An 18,960-nucleotide genomic window follows, 5' to 3' on the forward strand; every position below is an offset into this window, starting at 1 on the left:
GTCCATCAGGCTCCTCTGTCGTGGGATTCTCTAGGCAAGAACTCTGGAGGGGATTGCCATGCCTTCCTCCAGGAGATCTTTCTGACCCAGGGATAGAACCTGCATCTGTTGCATCTCCTACATTGACAGGCGGCTTCTTTATCACTAGCACCACCTGGGGAGCCCAGGATAAATAAATATGGCAGGCAAGACACATATAGCCAGTGTTTAAAACCATGAGACTGGATGGGATCACCTAGAGAATGAATATAGATAGAAAAGAAAGCCCCACAACTAGGCCCTAGGGAACTGCAGAAATAAGAGTTAGCGTTGGAGGATTCTATTTTCAGGTAAGAAATAGTTGGGCATGGCAGGCCAACACTCGCTGCAAGGGGGAAGAAAAAGGTAACTTGCAAAGAACATATTTTTAAAGACATCAGATAGCTGTGGAAGCAGTAAGAATGAGATGCACTAAAATTCCAGACGGAGAAGAGCTCTTCCCTAGATGAGCTGACCGTTGCTGACTGTTTTCTTCTCTGGATGTATTCTGTAATTCCGGGCAGGGGCTGAGTATCAGGCTGGGCCCAAACAGAGACCTGCTCTGGGTTGACGAGAAACATCTGACCCTGCTGGTGATTGATTATGCAGGGCTGATGAAATGATTGGGAACTAGGGGAATCCCCAAAGCAAGGAGCCTTCCACAGGCGACATTTGCTGAGTTCTGGGGTAGTACAAGAAGTGGGTGGCCGAACCAGAAGGCAAATTGAAATCTCACAGTCTTGCATTATTTAGGAGATAAAATCTCACTGAAAGGATGGATCTACTGCAAAACAAAACTGAATCTCCCTTAAGAGAGATTGTTAACCTGCTTGGGATTGGAAAACTCAAGGCTGAGGAGTAAAAAGACCTGCCAAGTTTACAGTCAAGTGACTGTGGGCATTTGTTCTCAAGGAATAGATCAAACAAGAGATGGACTGAGTCTTAACAGAACGGTGACCCAGTCCTGACCCAACAGAGCCTGATTGGACTGGACCAGTGGGACCCATTCCTTCTCCCTGTTCATCAAGGAGAAAATAGGAAGCATTTGGAGCTGCTGTGATTCTTTTGTTCACAATATTCACCGTACAATAAAAAATTATTAGACATTGAAAAGGCTGGGAAATTGACTAACAATCAGGAATATTAATGAAAGCAAAGCCCAGATGATCCAGATAATGGAGTTAGTAGAAAAAAATTTTTTTGAATTACTATGATTAATGTAATCCTCTATTTAAAGAAAATAGAGAAAATGATGGACAAAATAAGTTTTAAAGTAAAGAATTCCAACAGAGAATTGAAGCTATAAAGAGAATCAGATCAATGCTGTAAAACTGAAAATTTGTAAAATTCATACCACAATAGGTAAGTTTAAAAGCAGATTAGATATAATAGAAGATAAGATTAGTGACTTTGAAGACAGATCAGTAGAAAATTTCTAAACTGACATACAGAAAAATGAATGGAAAGAACAGAGCAAAGCATAAATGCATAGAGACCACTGGGATGCAGGAAAAGGTCTGATGCTCTGATTAGCATCCTAGATGTAGAAAAGGAAAGGTCAATCACTTAGTCATGTCCAACTCTTTGCAACCCCATGGACTGTAGCCTGCCAGTCTCCTCTGTCCATGGGATTCTCCAGAATGCTGGAATAGGTTGCCATTTCCTCCTCCAGGAGATCTTCTCCACCCTGGGATCAAACCTGGGTCAGTGGAGAGCCAAAAAGTCCCCCAAACTGATGGAAGATATCAATCAGTAGATTCAATGTTAGGTAACCCCCAAGCAGGAAAAACACACAAAAGAAAACCATACCTAGGCATATCTTAAACTGTAGAAACCAGATACTAAAAGAATATCTTATAAATCACTAGATAAAAACTGACAGCTAATATTATATTAAATGGTATAGTATTGAATGCCTTCCCTCTGAATTAGCAAGTAAGAAAAAGATTCCACTATTCTCATTTATATTCAGAAATACATTGGAGGTCCTGCGCTAAGGAGAAGAAATACAGGCATGCTTTATTTTATTGTTCTTTGCCATATTGCATTTTACAGATGCTGCCTTTTTTTTTTTTTTTTTTTTTTTGAAGTCTGAAGGTTTATGGTAACCTTGTATCAAACAAATGTATTGGCACCATTTATAATATACTAATATTACAATATACCTTTTACAGTATACTTATTTTATAAACTAGCAACATCAAATCAGGGATGGAAAATTGTAAAATGCCACTTATGATACTGTCAAGGTATTAGATACCCTGAAGTAACTCTCAAAAGATACATAAGCCCTCTGTATGAAAAACGTGGCTGAAACAAATGAAAGAAGCCCTAAGTAAATGGAGTGATATGTGACACGCACGTATTCAAAATTAAGCTATCTGGAATTCAGTCCCCGTCCAAATCTAGGCAGGGTGCTTTTTTGTTGGAAATTGATGATGGAACTACAGATCTACCCTATCCAAGGTGATCTTGAAAAGGAAGAACCCAGTTGGAAGACTTACAATCCATACTTTGTAATCAGTTTACAAAAATGAAGACAGGGTAGTGTTGCCATAAGAACACATAGACCAGTGGGCCAAAAATAGAGCTGTATGTGGCTTCTGAGCACTTGAAATAGCCTAGTTCGAAATGAGATGTGCTCAACAAAGTACAGAATAGAGTTTTAAAGACTCAGTATGAGAAGAAGAATGTAAACTATTTCATTAATAGTTTTATATTGATTGCATGTTGAAATGATATTTTGGCTATGTTAATTAAAATATTGTGAAAATCAAATTCATCTGTTTTTAAATGCAGCTACTGTTGTCATTCAGTCACTAAGTCATGTCCGACTCTTGGTGACCGCATGAACTGCACCACACCAGGCTTCCCTGTTTTTCTCTCTCTCCTGGGGTTTGCTCAAACTCACGTCCATTGAGTCAGTGATGTCTTCCAACCGTGTCATCCTCCGTCGCCCCTTTCTCTTCTTGTCTTCAACCTTTCCCAGCGTAAATGTGGCTATAAGAAAATTTAAAACTATGTATGTGGCTTATTTGTGGCTTTGCTGGCAGCAAAGATTCGTTCAATGGACATAAAAATACAAAAGAGAAAAGAAAGGTGAATCATAGAGAACTTCTCTTCATCAAAAGACACATCTACAGTTTGAGAGGGCAAACTATAGATTGATAGAAAAAGTATAGATCATAACAGAGGACTCATTCAGAAATACAAAAAGATATAAACTTGCAAATATAAAGAATTCTTGACAAAAAAAAAAAGAACGATTTTTAAAATAGGCAAATGACTTGAATAGAAGCCTCATAGGGCCAATAAGCATATGAAAAGATGCTCAGCACCTTCTAATTATCAGGGAAATGTGAGTTAAGGAGGGGATGTGAGATTTGAACTCTAAAGAAAGCTGAGTGCTGAAGAATTAATGCTTTTGAACTATGGTGTTGGAGAAGACTCTTGAGAGTCCCTTGGACTGCAAAGAGACCCAACCAGTCCATCCTAAAGGAGATCAGTCCTGGGTGTTCATTGGAGGGACTGATGTTGAAGCTGAAACTCTAATACTTTGGCCACCTGATGCAAAAAGCTGAATCATTTGAAAAGACCCTGATGCTGGGAAAGATTGAGGGCAGGAGGAGAAGGGGACAACACAGGATGAGATGGTTGGATGGCGTCACTGACTCAATGGACATGAGTTTGGGTAAATTCCGGGAGTTGGTGATGGACAGGGAGGCCTAATGTGTTGCAGTCCATGGGGTCGCAAAGAGTCAGATGTGACTCAACTGAACTGAGTACACATCCATTGGAATGGCTGAAGTTTTCAGTACTCGTGATATCAAGTCAGTTAGAACTCCCATGCACTGCTGCTGGATGTAAAAATGGTTGCAACTACTTTGGAAAAAGTTCTGACAGTATCCCTCAAAACTAAACATATAACCAACCTCATAACCTAGCGATTGCCTTCCTGTGTATATATCCAAGGTAAGCGAGTGCATTTATATGAACATTGAAAGCAACCCAAATATTCCTTAGCAATAGCATGGATAAATAAGTGGTGGGTAAATAATTTATACAGTAAAATACTGCACAGTGATACAGGAGAATAAACCACATGCTATATGATTCCATTTGCATGAAACTTAATAACAGGCAAAACTAATCAATGGTGGTAGAAGTCTGAAGAGTGGTCATGTCTAGAAGGGGGCGTGAGGATCTTCCAAGAATGTTGAAAATTTAATATAACTTTATCTCGGGGGGACTTCACTGTATATGTGTACATGTAAAACGTCGATAATTGTATGCTGGAGATCTCTGCATGCTGTATGTATGCCATACCTCAGTCACTTACAGCCTTGTGTGGGTGTGCCTGGCCGTTCCCCGATGAAGACTATAGCGCATTTATTTCTGTAAGACCAGTACGTAAACTCAAAAGACATGCAGTAAATAACGGGGAAAGTTTAGGAAGGAAATGAAGTGGTAAGGAAGGAAGCCGGGTCATTAATCTAGTTTCCTTTAACCCGGACCCTGTTCCTTTGCTTGCTGTCCACTTGTCATAGTCCAAGCTCTGTTTGTTGGCTGCAAGATTGGGGTTGTGATTTTACTGCTCAGGAAAGGACATCTAGTTTGGGCCCTTCACTGGTAGCCATCTGGACAAGAGAAGTTAAGTCCAGGTATATGGAAAAAGAGGGAGGCTTTAATTATATGATATAGATCAAGAATAACCCTTTATCTTTCCTTTGTAATCCATCTGTCTTCTGTGTTATTTAGCATTCAACCAATATTCATTGATCACCCACTGTTGTCTGGCTTTCTCAAGGTATCTAGCTACACCAGTGAGTAAAACAAATAAGGATCCCTGCCATTACAGGCTAGCGTGATGGGAGAAGACGGCAACCCACTGTGAACTGCCGCCGCCTCCTTTTCTTGTGCATAAGAATCAAGCAGAGCAAATATACTTAGAGGAAATCAAAAGCCGAGTCTGTATCCAGCCCCAGTTCACTGATCTTCCGGTTGAGCAGTGGGAAAAGACTTGTCATTTTAGATTAACTTCACAATGCCATGTGTCCAGGGGGACATAATGAATATGCGTAGCCTTTGGGAGCATCTGTCAGCGCCTGCTGATTTCCATACTTCTCTTCCACCATCTGCCCTGCTTGTCGTTTTTTTTACTATCAGTTTTCTGGGAAAAGCTTGATTTAAGTTCTTAGAAAATATGTTTTCTGTAACGGTGTGACTTTGGGATAGTTGAGCCCTAGAATGGGTAGACTGAAGGCAATGATAATGCAGCACAAATCATCCTTTTGGAAAGTCCTGAGAAGGAACCCAACTAGTTATTCTGAGAGTTAGAGTTGGGGGGTGTGTTCTTTTCATGCACTGTTCTAAGTCTCATGTTGTGATAAATGCTAGATCTGGAAAAGTCATATAGTGCAGTTGAAACCACTGAAATAAAACTGCTCAACTGAAATCTTAGGAAGAACATTTAACAGGAGTGTTTTTGTAAGTTTATTGTTTATTTTATTTTTATTTTTTAATTTCTGTTTAATTTTATTTATCTTTAGTTGTAGCACGTGAATTCTTATTTGCAGCATGTGGGATCTAGTTCCCAGTGAGAGGAAAAAAAGTGAAAGTCACTGAGTCATGTCCAACTCTTTGCGATCCCATGGACTGTAGCCCACGAGGCTCCTCTGTCCATGGAATTCTTCAGGCCAGAATACTGGAGTTGGTCCCATTCCTATCTCCAGGGGATCTTCCTGACTCAGGGATTGAACCTGGATCTCCCACATTGCAGGCATATTCTTTACCATCTGAACCACCAGGGAAGCCCTAGTTCCCAGACCAGGAATCAAACCTGGGTTCCCTGCTTTGGGAGTACAGACTCTTAGCCATCGGACTATCAGAGAAGTCCCAAGTTTGTTGTTTTTTTAAATGCAAATTTTTTTTAAAATCAAGTACTCCTCTGTAGAGATTTCCTGGAGATTAGAAAATGTTGATGTGTATCTAGGGTAGAAAGGAAGTAATTAAATTGTTTCCAGTTGGGATTTGTAGTCAAAGGATGATCAGTAAAACAGAAAGTGATTTCCAGGTACAGAGGGGAACAGTGATACCATTTAGTAGAGAATAGTTTTGCCTTACATTTGCCTAACGCTTACTGTCCAAAAAATGTTTTCACATGCCATCTTATCACATTTGCCTAACGCTTACTGTCCAAAAAATGTTTTCACATGCCATCTTATCCTCCCAGTAACCTGGGAGATATGTATTTTTAATTCTTATTTTAATAGATTTGAAACTAAGAGATGTTAATTGACTTGCCCAAAGTCAACAGCTGGAAGGTGTCAGAATTGGGGCCTTCTGCTTCTGAAGCCCCCAGACTCTTTCATATTACGCTTTTCTGAAAATTTTATGCAGTAACATGTAAGCAGTTTGGGCAGAGAAGGGAGGTCCCAGGACCAATTTTAATAATGCTAAAGGCAGCTCTGAAGTCAAGAATCTGCAAAGCAGAGTAACTTCCCTGCTCACGTGGGAGGGGAAGTGGGAGGATCGTGCACAGAGGTTAGACTCTACCATCTTTGCATCACTCTGAGCTGGCAGGATGGAGGCCTCTGTACTCAAAGGTGAACCTTTGGACCAAGTAGTATCTATTGTAGCATTTCTTGTAGAATTATTTCATGGCTTCTGTGGTGCCAGTAATCCACTCTCTCTCTCACCTCTGTCTTCAGGAGCCTCCAGAAGATGACGCAAACATCATTGAGAAGATCCTGGCATCTAAGACTGTCCAGGAGGTTGGTGGCTGATGTTTCTGGCTTGTGTGTCTCTAGCGCACATTACACCCTCTGTTAAAAGATGTCTCTGGAATGGTCCTTCTCAGCTGGACCGAGAGCTAGGCAGAAGCGCTTTTGGGCTAGTTGACACTTAGGTTTACCTCTGTAGAAGATTTTAGGACATGAAATTCTTAAATATTTGAGTATGACCCAAATTGATGTTTTTCTTCCCTGTGATCCTACTGATAGGTATTGACCTCTTAGTTGCCACAGCTCACTGAAAGTCATCAAAGACCCAAGAAGAAGAGATGGGGAAAGACTCCCAGTGCAAACACCTTTTCCTTTCCATGTCTTCAGGGCTGTCATAGGGAACTTCTAGAGAAAATCCCTGGTGTGATAGAGCATAAGAACATAGTGTCAGCGAGAGCATGGTTTCATTTTTACCTTGAGGATTTATGAGACTTCCTCGCTTTGAGTGAACCCCTCTGGAGTGTGTGGGGAACAAGCAGGGGGTCGGGGGAGGGTAGGACGGGTTGGCAGGGACACTGGAAATGCATGTTCTCACTTTCACAGCAGCTCTCAGAGCCCTGGGCCAGTTGGGGTTTTTCAGCTGAGTGCCCTCCTAGCCCAGATCTCGCAGTGACACCAGGAGGATTTTTTTTTTTTTTTTAACGTTATAGCTTAGCTGTGTGTTCAGCCTTTAGAAAGTCTGCTCCAGAGCTGCCAAAAAAACCCGACCTGGTAAAATACAAATATCCTCGAGAAACATGTTCTAAATCAAGAAGGAGCACTTGATTTACCTTTCTCATCTGGTACTTAAGAATGGTCCACAGGGATCTAGGCTGATAACGGCTTGCTTTGGGTTACAGGTCCACCCGGGAGAACCCCCATTCGACCTGGAGCTGTTCTACGTCAAGTATAGAAATTTGTACGTCTCTTTAATGTATTCTTTGTATTTGGATGTTATATGACTAAAATGTCTTTCCCTCATCCCATCATTATCTTCTATATTTTCCAAGAATGGCCCCTAATGTGTGACTCACAGACCTCAGTTGGCTCAAGTTCACCTTAGGGGGCAGTGCCCAACTTTGTGTATAGAGTCACCTGGAGAAATTTTTAAAACTACTGAAGCCCTTGCTGCCCTCAAGGCCGGTTGACTCCTTCTCTGGGTGTAGTTCCCAAGGGTTGACGTGTTTTAAAAACTCCCTGTGCGGTTCCTGTTTGCACACAATGTGGAGAATCACAGTCCTATAGCCTATACTTTTCTGCTCTCTTGCATTTTCCCTTTTTTCTCTGCTTGTGCCCACTTACTAATGTGCATGAATGCTAGCCTCCCTATACCTGCCCTGCCTCCAACTGTGAGCCAGTTTCTCTAGAAGCCACAGAGTGACCAGTTGCTTGGAATTGCTGTCTTGTCCTGGTTCAGTTTTTGTCCTGAAGGGCAAGGCCCTTCTAAGTCCAGTCTCCGGCGGTTCCACAGCAAGCCACTCAGCTGCTGCTATGGTAGATGGTCACCCTGGTTACTGAAACTTTAAAGTCTGATTATTTGCTGGTTCTACACTCGTCTCACAATCTGTATGTCTTTGGATAGTTCCTACTTACACTGTAAATGGGCCACAATGGAAGAACTCGAAAAGGACCCTCGCATCGCACAGAAGATCAAGCGATTTAGGAATAAGCAAGCCCAGATGAAGCACATTTTTACTGAGGTGAAGCGTTACTTATTAATTTGATCACTGCTTTTCCTGCAGTATTAGATCCCAGGTTTAAGTTTCTTTAAGTCGAAGTCCCATGCAGATCTATTGCTTAGGCGTGCCCTGATTTGAGATGCAAGTTGTCCAGATTTAAGTCAAAGAAAATGGAATAAGGCTCAAACTTTACAAATGATAACTCCTAAGGATCTGCATCTTGGTTACATTCTAGACAAAAGGAATGTGTTCACAATTTTTTCATTTCCTTCCTCCCCCTCCCCAAAAGGGTAATTCCAAGAATTAATGCTTGGGTGTAAAATAGAAACAAAGCCAAAATGTTAGAAAATAAGTAAATAAATATATCAACTTGGGAATTTCTAAGTGTAGTAAGAGGAAGGATTGATGGATTTGGATATCAGAACATCTTTAGTGTCTATAAATTGGAAAATAACCACAAATCTTAAAGTAAGTACATATATACATATATGTATTTCCTAACTGTATCCATGCATACCTACATACAACTGGGCTTCCGTGGTGGTTCAGACAGTAAAGAATCTGCCTGCAATGCAGGAGACCTGGGTTTGATCCCTGGGTCAGGAAGATCCCCTGGAGAAGGGACTGGCAACACACTCCAGTACTCTTGCCTGGGAAATCCCATAGACAAAGGAGCCTGATGCGCTACAGTAGCCCACGGGGAGTCAGAGGTGACGGGCACTTTCACTTTGGAATCCCATAGACAAAGGAGCCTGATGCGCTACAGTAGCCCACGGGGAGTCAGAGGTGACGGGCACTTTCACTTTGGGCCTCCCAGGTGGCACTAGTAGTAAAGAGCTCCCTGCCAGGAGCCATTAGAGGTGCGGGTTCAGTCCCCAGGTTGGGAGATCCCCTGCAGGAGGGCATGGCAACCCACTCCAGTACTCTTCCCTGGAGAATTCCATGGACAGAGGAGCCTGGCGGGCCACAGTCCATAGGGTCACGAAGAGTCGGACACGACTAAAGCAACTTTCCATGCGTCTACGTATAAGGCATGCATTCTTATCCAGTATGGAAACCTTACTTACATTTGCATAGACACAGACATGATACACACTCATATACATATGACAAAAGCTTTAATGATAAAAAATGCTCTTATAATTCAAAAAGGAAAATACATAGAGACATAGACATAAAAAACAGATATGTGGATACAGGGAAGTGGGATGGATTGGGAGACTGAGATTGACAGACATACACTGCTGTATATAAATAGGTAACTAATGAGGTCCTATGGTATCACACAGGGAACTCTACCCAGTGCTCTATGGTGACCTAACTGAGAAGGAAATCCAAAAAAAGAGGGGATTTATGTATATGTGTAGCTGGTTCACTTTGCTATACAGTAGAAACTAAAAATTGTAAAGCAACCATATTCCAATAAAAATTAAGAAAAAAAGAAAAGTACAAAATCCTAAATGGAAAAAAATGGACAGATTATTGGGGAATTCAGGAAAGGGGGGGAAATTATTTACTAATCATACCAAAAAAAAAAGTAATCAATTTCATTAGCAGCCAAAGAAATGCAAATCTTGTAGTTTTCACTTACCAGATACTGGAAGGTTTTAGAAGTAAGCATCATCCATTGCTGGTGAAGGTGTGTGGAAAAGACCCTCTTGTCATCGCAGCTTGGGAGCATAACCTAGGATGCCCTCTCAGGAGAGCAGGTTGACAGCATATGTCAAATGCCTCAATATCTGCATAGCCCTTGTCCCAGCAGTTCTAATTCCATCATTTATTTTTAAGGAAACTATCAGATCTTGGAGCAAAGACTTAGCTATGATAAACAGTTTATGTTGGTGAAAAATTGAAAACAAGCATAATGTTAGGTAACAAATACTATTAAATTATGATACATTTCAGAGTGTAGTACTGCGCAGCTAGTAAAAGTGATACTGGAGGACGGTTATTAATGTCAATAGGAAGGGGCTTAATGTTGTAAACTACTGTTAATTGAAAACGTTAGGCTCCTACAGCATGTGAGAGTTCCATTTTGGGAATGGTTGTTCTTCAGTCGCTTAGTTGTGTCCAACTCTTTGGGAACCCATGGACTGCAGCATGCCAGGCCTCTCTGTCCTTTACCATCTCTTGGAGCTTGCTCAAACTCATGTCCATCAAATCAGTGATGCCATCCAACCATCTCATCCTCTGTCATCCCCTTCTCCTCCTGCCTTCAATCTTTCCCAGCATTGGGGGTGAGAGTGGGAGGTGGGTGTGCAGGGGCAAAGAATCACCATAAAAATGCATAGAAAATGTCTGAGTTTATGTAAAAACACTGACCTAATTTTCTCTATTCAGTAGGATCGTGGTGATTTCTATTTTCTTTAACATGTAATTTTTCAATCTTATACAGACAACTTACGAAGAAAAAACAATATAAATTATTTTTTAAATGTAGTCACAAATAAGATGCCATCAAATCATAGCAAACTGCCACACATAACTTACCAGTTCATTGTTCGCATGGTGCTCCTTTTCCCACAAATGCCAAAAACCTATTTTAGGACAGTGTCAGTAAGTGTTCTTTTTGTCCCAATATGGACTCCTTTCTCTTTAGCTTCAACGTTTGGCCCCAGGCCTCTCCAGGCTCGTTGTAAAGCCTGTGAGAACTGTTTTTTATGGCATCATTCCTCTGATAGAGCATCAGGGAAAGGAAGGGCTGGAATTGGAAAAGCCGTCCTGAAGCCCTGTTGGACGCTCTCCCTGGGTTCCCAGAACATCGCACTCACACCTCTGTTTTAGCGAGGATTTGCAGCGTAGCGACTTGTTTACAGGTCTGGGTCTGCCATTCTGAGCCCTGTGAGACAGACAGGGCCTCGCCTTCCTTGTGTTTCCCTCTAGGACACCAGACGCAGGCTCTGTGCTCAGTCACCATTTGGCTGTGCCCAGGCTGGTGAGGAGGGTTTGGTGAGGAGGGTTGCCTGCTTAGACCCTGTAGCATTCCTGTCTCCCTGGAATAAAGTCCAGACTCCTCAATGCAGTCTATGAAGCCCCATGAGTCTAGTTTCTGATTTATGCCCAAGGGAGTGATTTTTTTTTTTTTTTTTTTTCTTCCCTTGGTTGGGTATTGAAAGAGAAAACTGTGTTAGGATGTGTAGAAATACCATAGTGGGAGTCCCTGGTGAGACCCTGGTGAGAATGGACAGTTACGGGAGGAGATTGGAGGCCACTATGAGAGGAAGGGAAATTGGGAAGTAGTTGCTATAACGCTGTCTTCAGTCTTGACCTGGTCGACAGTTTTACTCATAACTTGCATAAATGATATTCTTGTAAATAATAACCTAGTTCTGAATAGAGCTTCTTCATACACATTACTTCCAACTGCTTTATAAGATAGCCAGGGGCACGTGTAAAGGAGAGTCAGGCTAGAAGGCTGAGCGTTTCCCACACCCCACGGGGCTGGAGACCTGTTAACCCCTGACTCCTCAGCACCAGACCCAGCACTGGGAGAATGAATGACAGAATCCAGGTTCAGGTTCACCTGGACAGGCAAGGATGAATTAAATCATGCAGATGGCAATAAGTAAATGTAATGGCTCACATTGGTATTGTAAAGATCTTTACAACTTTGGAGTAGGGAAGATGACTGGATGGCAGCTCAAGGGACGAAGTTTACTCTGAACCAAGAGCTGGTGGCTCAGTGGTAAACAGTCCGCCTGCCAATGCAGGAGACCACAAGTTCGGTCCCTGGGTTGGAAGGATCCCTTGGAGAAGGAAATGGCAACCCACTCCAGTATTCTTGCCTGGGAAATCCCATGGACAGAGAAGCCTGGTGGGCTACAGTCCATGGGGTCACAAAAGAGTTGCTTCAGACTGAGCGACTGAACAACAGCAGCAAGAGTAGGGTGGGGCTTAAAAGGTGCCAGTAATCCTAGATGGCACCCTGCTTGCCATGCTCTGTTCTCTTCTGAGTATTGTGCTGATGTGGGTACCGGGATTCAGTGAGAGACTTTGTAAAGCCTGAGGGCAGCTGGGGGAGGACTGTTAACAGTGGGCAGAAGCATGTCTGAGTGATCGAGAGCAAAGGTGGACAGTGAACGCCCAGTGCTGGCGCCCCCCAGCACCCACACCCACAGGTGTCCACGCACTGCTGAACGTCCTTGGGCCAACTGAATAGCTCCTCTGCACTCAGCATCCTTTGTTTTCGTAAATCAGAAATCCTCCTAACCCTCACGATACCCAGGAGGATTAAATGACACAGTGTTGACGAAAGTGCTTGGCATGGTCCCCACCCCACGGTCACTGCTCCACAAAGGTTAGCTCTGCATCACCGAGGGATCTGGAAACATGGCATCTGAAGAACACTGAACACCTGGGGTGGGGAGGTATTTAGATAGAGAGGAGAGAATCACTTGGCTACTGCTTCTGTAGAGGAAGCAGTTCACTCCAGTGAGTCACAGTTCCAGGAGGAAAATCAGGCAGTAATTTGATAGTGATAATGATAAAGATTGTGATGCTACTACTGAACAGGCAGAGGTAAAGCTGTCTTGGCAGTGGGTCAGGTCTCAGAGGGCAATAAATTCCTGAACATGGGAATAATTGAATCCGAGGGTGGATTTGCCAGGGTTGCTGTAAGAAGTGTTCCTGTATAGATTGGAAGGTGAAACTATATAGCTCCTAAAGTGCCTTCTAGCTTAAGGGGCAGTGAGAACACCCCTGCAGTTCGGAGGAGGGCTTCTGGGCAAGAAAGACCTGGGTAGGCGTTCCAGTCCACGTGGCTTTGGGACCCTGGCCACAGGACATATTTAACCTCTCTGAGTCAGTTCTCTCATCTCTAAAGTATTTACAGCACTTACTGCGCCATAAAGTAGTTTAGAGGCTTACATGAAAGCACTGGACACACACTGAATATTTTGCTTATTACTGTTCTTATAAGTACACTATGCGGGGCGGGGGGGGCGGGGGTCGGGGCGGGAAGCACAGTCTATTTAACTGTAAACAAGTCCTAAGAGTACAGCTCAATGAACCTTTACAAAATAAACACTCCTGTGTAACCACCACCTAGATCAAGGAATAGAACATTATCAGTATCCCCGGAAGCTCCCCTCATGCATCCATCCAGTTATTAACTGTTATTGGTGTGAAGAAGAAAAAGAAACTGACATTCCGGATTTCCATGGGTTATCTCTGGAAATCCTCTTTGTGCTGATTTTTGCTCAGTACTTAATAACCCTGGAGGAGGGCAAGACAACCCATTCCAGTGTTCTTGCCTGGAGAATTCCATGGACAGAGGAACCTGGCAGGCTATAGTCCAAAGAGTCGGACACGACTGAGTGACTTAGCATGCACGCGTTGGAATGACCAATAGGAAACCCTTACCCGTGGTACAACCTGCAAGGTGTGCTTCTGCCTTTAAATGTAGTCCTGAAGGGCAGGATTTGGGGACAGTGAGAAAAGTTGGTGAGTTGACTTGTTTAAGCAAACCTCCTTTTTTTGTTGTTTTTTTAATTTATTGGAATGTAATTGCATTACAGTGTTCTGTTACTAAGACAGCCTCTTCAATAAGTAGTGCTTGGGAAACTGGGCAGCTTTACATAAAAGAATGAAGTTAGATTACTTTCTAATATCATACTCAAAAATAAATTCAAAATGGATTAAAGACCTCAGTGTAAGGCCATAAACTACAAAACTCTTAGAGAACAACTTAGAACAGTCTTGGACATAAATTGCACCTAGATCCTCTTGACCCACTTCCTAGAGTCATGGAAATAAAAATAAACAAATGGGACCTAATTAAACTCAAGCAGACCTTTTCATTCTGCATTCCCCGATAGAGCCCAGGGTGGGGGGGATCACTTAAAGATAAAACACTGGATGCTGGGTCGGCAGGAAGGGAGTCACTTCTTAGCTCTTCTTTCCCGTTTGCCTTAGCCTGACGAAGACTTGTTCAACCCAGACTATGTGGAGGTCGATCGCATCTTAGAGGTGGCCCATACCAAGGATGCAGAAACCGGAGAGGTGGGTATTTCTGTTTTAACTCTTCTAAAGCGTCTTCCTTGCTTGTCTCGTGTTTTGCTTGTTTTGTCAACACGTGGCCTCTGTTTTAGTGGCCTTGGTGTGCTGTGTCATAGGGAGGGTTCCTGGGTCATCAGTACAGGATCGATTTCTCTAATGGAGTAGGAAGATCCTAAGTGCCTTTCCCATTTGCCACCAGGAGGTGACGCATTACCTGGTGAAGTGGTGCTCACTGCCCTACGAAGAGAGCACTTGGGAACTGGAGGAGGACGTGGATCCTGCCAAAGTTAAAGAATTCGAATCTCTGCAAGTGCTCCCCGAAATCAAGCACGTGGTAACGTACCCATGTCACTATTTCGGGTGTCTCTTGTAATGCGATGATCCGGGGTGTCCCCCAGGCGGTTCCCCCGAGTGGTTTCTGTGGCATCTTACCGTTGGTTGTGCCCATTGAAACTGGGGTTCAGAGTATGTTTCTGCCCACATCACACTTTGCTAGCACTGGGTCAGCTTTAGGTCTGGGCTCTAGTTTGATGGATGTGACATTTAAGAAGCTTGGTTATGAGTTTTGTTTTCTTGGTGTATGGCTGTCAAGTGGGGTCAGTAAGATAGAAGGTGTAAGAAATGCCTGGCTCGGAAAAGAAGCTCCATAAGTTGTTGGTATCGTTTTTGTTTCCTGTTTCTTATCTCTTTCTCCATCAGTGATCTCTTTTCTTTGGTTTTATCCTTTGCTTTTACTCAGAATATTCTTAAAGGGAAGAACTGTCCTTTATCAAAAGATCCCTAGGACTTGGCAGAGAAAACATAAGTTTTCCATATGTGTTGAATTGGTTAGTTTTTCTGATTCTGGCTTATTACCACCAAGCTGCAGAAATGTCATGGGGTACCTAGTAATTACAAAGAGGCGGAATTGGGATAGAGCTCAGTTAAGGTGTAACTAATTTGGGAAGAGAATCAGAGATGTTAAAGAATATGGCTAAAGACTGGAATGATCAGTTTCTGTTTTTTTTTCTAAGTCACTTTTTTTTTTTTTTGCCACACTGTATGGTGTGAAAGATCTTAGTTCCCTGCTGCTGCTGCTGCTGCTGCTGCTGCTGCTGCTGCTAAGTCGTTTCAGTCGTGTCCAACTCTGTGCAACCCCATAGACAGTAGCCCACCAGGCTCCCCTGCCTCTGGGATTCTCCAGGCAAGAACACTGGAGTGGGTTGCCATTTCCTTCTCCAATGGATGAAAGTGAAAGTGAAGTCGCTCAGTCGTGTCCGACTCTTAGCGACCTCATGGACTGCAGCCCACCAGGCTCCTCCGTCCATGGGATTTTCCAGGCAAGAGTACTGGAGTGGGTTGCTGTTGCCTTTTCCCTTAGGGATCAAATCTGTGCCCCCTACAGTGGGGGTGCAGAGTCCTAACTACTAGGCCACCAGGAAATCCCACCTCCCTCCCTCCCAAGAAAATCACATTTTTATATGATTTTCTCTTACCCAGTTCCTTATTGTTGTTTTTATATCGCTTGTCTTGATGACTAGAACATTCTATCCCTAAAAGCTATTTGGTTAAAAATTGGTTGCTTGTACGTAAAATAACAGACTTTGGGGAGAGCAAGACAGAGTGTCAGTAACGACTTTGCAAAGAGAGTAGCAGTCATTTAATAGTCAAGACCGACCTTGGAGACTCCAAATATCAATTCTCTTTTGAATTTAATAATAGCCACTGAAGGTTTTGGAGCCCTGGGGTAGGTGCTTGCCTGTCATCTGTGATACCACTGAGGAGCCAGCCAGACCAGGCATCGGAAACTTCTAGCTGATTTCAAGTCTCATCCTTAGATCACTGAAGTTTCTGGGCAGTAGGTGACATAAAACTAAAACCTGGAGAAAGCGGGAAGACCCAGAGGAGGGACTGGATTAGTGTATGATGCCTCTGTATCTGGAGTGCTACCAGGGCAGCAAAGTAGAAACCTGCAGTGAAAGTCTATTCTACAGTATCTGTGATGCTAAAAGTGAGCTCCTTCAGTCTCTAGAGATGAGGAACATTCCAGAAAGTCTCCCCGTAGTGTCGGGTAGAGTGCCATTAAAATGAGTGACGTGAGCTTCAGGAAGCCAGGCTGAATGATTCCTAGGGGATAAGAATGTAATTTCTTTAAGGGAACAGAGCAAGAGAGTTTATATGAGAATGTCTTGGCTTAAAAGCTTTCTCTTTAAAATTATTTTTTTGACGTAATAAATTATTTCCCCTTACATTTCTAAAAGCACCTTGTACCTATGTGCTGATGTAATATTCAACAAAGTTGTATTTCAAGGAGCTTAGCCTAACTACAGCTATCGTAATTTTGTAGGTTAAGTTGTGGTATGTAAGTTTCTGAAAGTTTCCACACTTCCAGTAGTCTGGACAGATTGAACCATTATACTTACCTCCAAATATCAATGATACAATATGATTGGGGATATTTTATTAAATCTTACATGCAAATGGCTTAGTTTTAGATAATAACATATTTTAGGAGCAAACTTTCTGTAATACCCCAAAGTAAATCTCCCAAACTAAAATTGCTGTTAGAAAAGCTGCAGTCTCAAAATTCTCTATGTAACTACAGGCATAGGTAAGATTTTTTTTTTTTTTTAATTTTTTGAGACCTTAAAAGTGTCAGTCTAGGGGCTCGATTTGTCTAGAAGCAAAATAATCAAATATATGTCCAAATAATAAAAAAACCTAAATAAAATTTTTAGATGGGCAGACTTAATACCTAAAAATTAAAAATTTCCCCAGATTAGAAATTCCAATAGAATTTTAAGGGAATTTGACATTGATTCTACGGTTGCACAGAATACTAAATTAAAAAATAGCCAAGACATTTTTGTAAAATAATTCCCCATCAGATGTAGAGCAATAGTAATTCAAATGTGTGATTTTACTGCAGTAAGACTCTGGATATAGCTCCCTGGATATATTAGAACTTAGTATATGATAAAAATGGCATTTCATATAAACAGAGATCAGTTACATTTAGAAATTGGTGTTTCATATTGAAAAGTAAAGCAGTAAGATTGCTCTTACGTTTATGGCGAATTTAAAGAATTTATAGTTTCAATTATACAGGCTTTTTAGCTTTAGAAACTCATCAACAAAATATTTGACCCATTGTACTTTCCTGAGCTAATATCACAGGGACAAATAACAAAAAATTCTATCTATAGAAAACTAAAAACCTTGGTGCTGGCTTGTAGGGAAATTAAAATGTTAGTGGGAATGATTTCTAAGAGTCTCAGTAAAGCAGTATAACACTTAACCAAGATTTTAGGTGAATCTGTTTCTCTTCTTCATTAATTGCTTGCAAATTTTATAGAGGTGTTCTTAGTGTAATCCGCTGAAATCTAGAAAATACAGGGCCTGCTCGTCAGTCAGAAGACAGCAGCTGCAGTTTGCAGGTAGCTCTAGGACGGCGTTGTGAGGCTCACCACCTTCCCCATCGCCCCCTGCGTCCCTGTCCACACCGTGCTCCTGAAACATCGCTGTGTGTCCTGTGTTCTCTGCCCTCCCTCCCCTAGGAGCGACCCGCTTCAGACTCCTGGCAGAAACTTGAGAAGTCGCGAGAGTATAAGAACAGTAACCAGCTCCGGGAGTACCAGCTGGAGGGGATGAACTGGCTTCTTTTTAACTGGTATAACAGGTGTGGAACCAGAACCAGTCCTGTCTTCAGGGCTGATCTTTCTACCAAATGTTTGTGCCAGGAGGGAGATGGTGGGCTTAGCCAGCATAGCGGGACAGTAGCAGAGGGGTGGAGGAGTGCAGTGGAGCCATCAGTTCAGTGGGTGATCTCTGTACATCAGGAGTACCAGGACTTCTGTTTTTCATGTCAGATTTGGTTTGGTTTGCTTTCTCTGACCAGAGAGTAATGATCTTTAGATGTCATCAACATTGTTCTTTTTTTCCCTTTGTCAGTCTAACCAGAAGGTTGGGTTCAATCTAAGTGAAACAAAACCCCAAAGATCCTTTAAAACTGTGTTTTTATCTCCCAAGTCTTTAACACAAATTGGCTCTAAGGGAGAATGAATCTGCATTCTAGTCCCAACTCCACTATCTGTTTGTGAGCCGTGGATGGCCTCGACTTATCGTTTTCAACCCTGTGCTTCAGTCCCTGTCAGAATCTAGATGAAGCAGATGACATCTGAGAAAGATGGGTTAACATCTTTTAAGATGTTATTAACATTCTAGGGTGCCCCCCAGCATTGATGTTAAAGACCACATGGCATGGAACACATACCAAGCTGGCACTCTGGAGACCTGTGTTCCAACCTTGTCTCCGTCACTCACAGTGGGACTCAGGGTGTAGCTCACTGAAACACAGCAGCAGGTCTGGGGTTGCCCACCTGCGCGGTGATGAGCAAGACTGGACAGGGGCCACACCTTCAGAGATGACCAATGTGTGCAGTCCGTGGTTCTGGGTCACTGCAAGAGACCAGTGTTTTCACTCTGACACGGAAGTTAGGATAGGGGTTGAAAGTCTGTCCTTTGAT

General features: G+C 42.5%; 1 protein-coding gene across 1 annotated transcript in view; it reads left to right on the forward strand.

Annotated features, from left to right (window-relative positions):
* CHD6 (chromodomain helicase DNA binding protein 6) overlaps positions 1–18,960 on the forward strand; it is a 153,287-nt gene that overhangs the window by 50,224 nt on the left and 84,103 nt on the right. Inside the window, exons 6-11 of the mRNA XM_027558527.1 lie at positions 6,729–6,791; positions 7,640–7,698; positions 8,362–8,479; positions 14,372–14,458; positions 14,655–14,789; positions 17,992–18,113. Of these exons, the coding sequence (XP_027414328.1) occupies positions 6,729–6,791; positions 7,640–7,698; positions 8,362–8,479; positions 14,372–14,458; positions 14,655–14,789; positions 17,992–18,113 (584 nt within the window). The remainder of the gene's footprint in view (positions 1–6,728; positions 6,792–7,639; positions 7,699–8,361; positions 8,480–14,371; positions 14,459–14,654; positions 14,790–17,991; positions 18,114–18,960) is intronic.

The sequence above is a fragment of the Bos indicus x Bos taurus genome, chromosome 13 (genome assembly GCF_003369695.1).
Source record: "Bos indicus x Bos taurus breed Angus x Brahman F1 hybrid chromosome 13, Bos_hybrid_MaternalHap_v2.0, whole genome shotgun sequence".
NCBI lineage: Eukaryota > Metazoa > Chordata > Mammalia > Artiodactyla > Bovidae > Bos > Bos indicus x Bos taurus.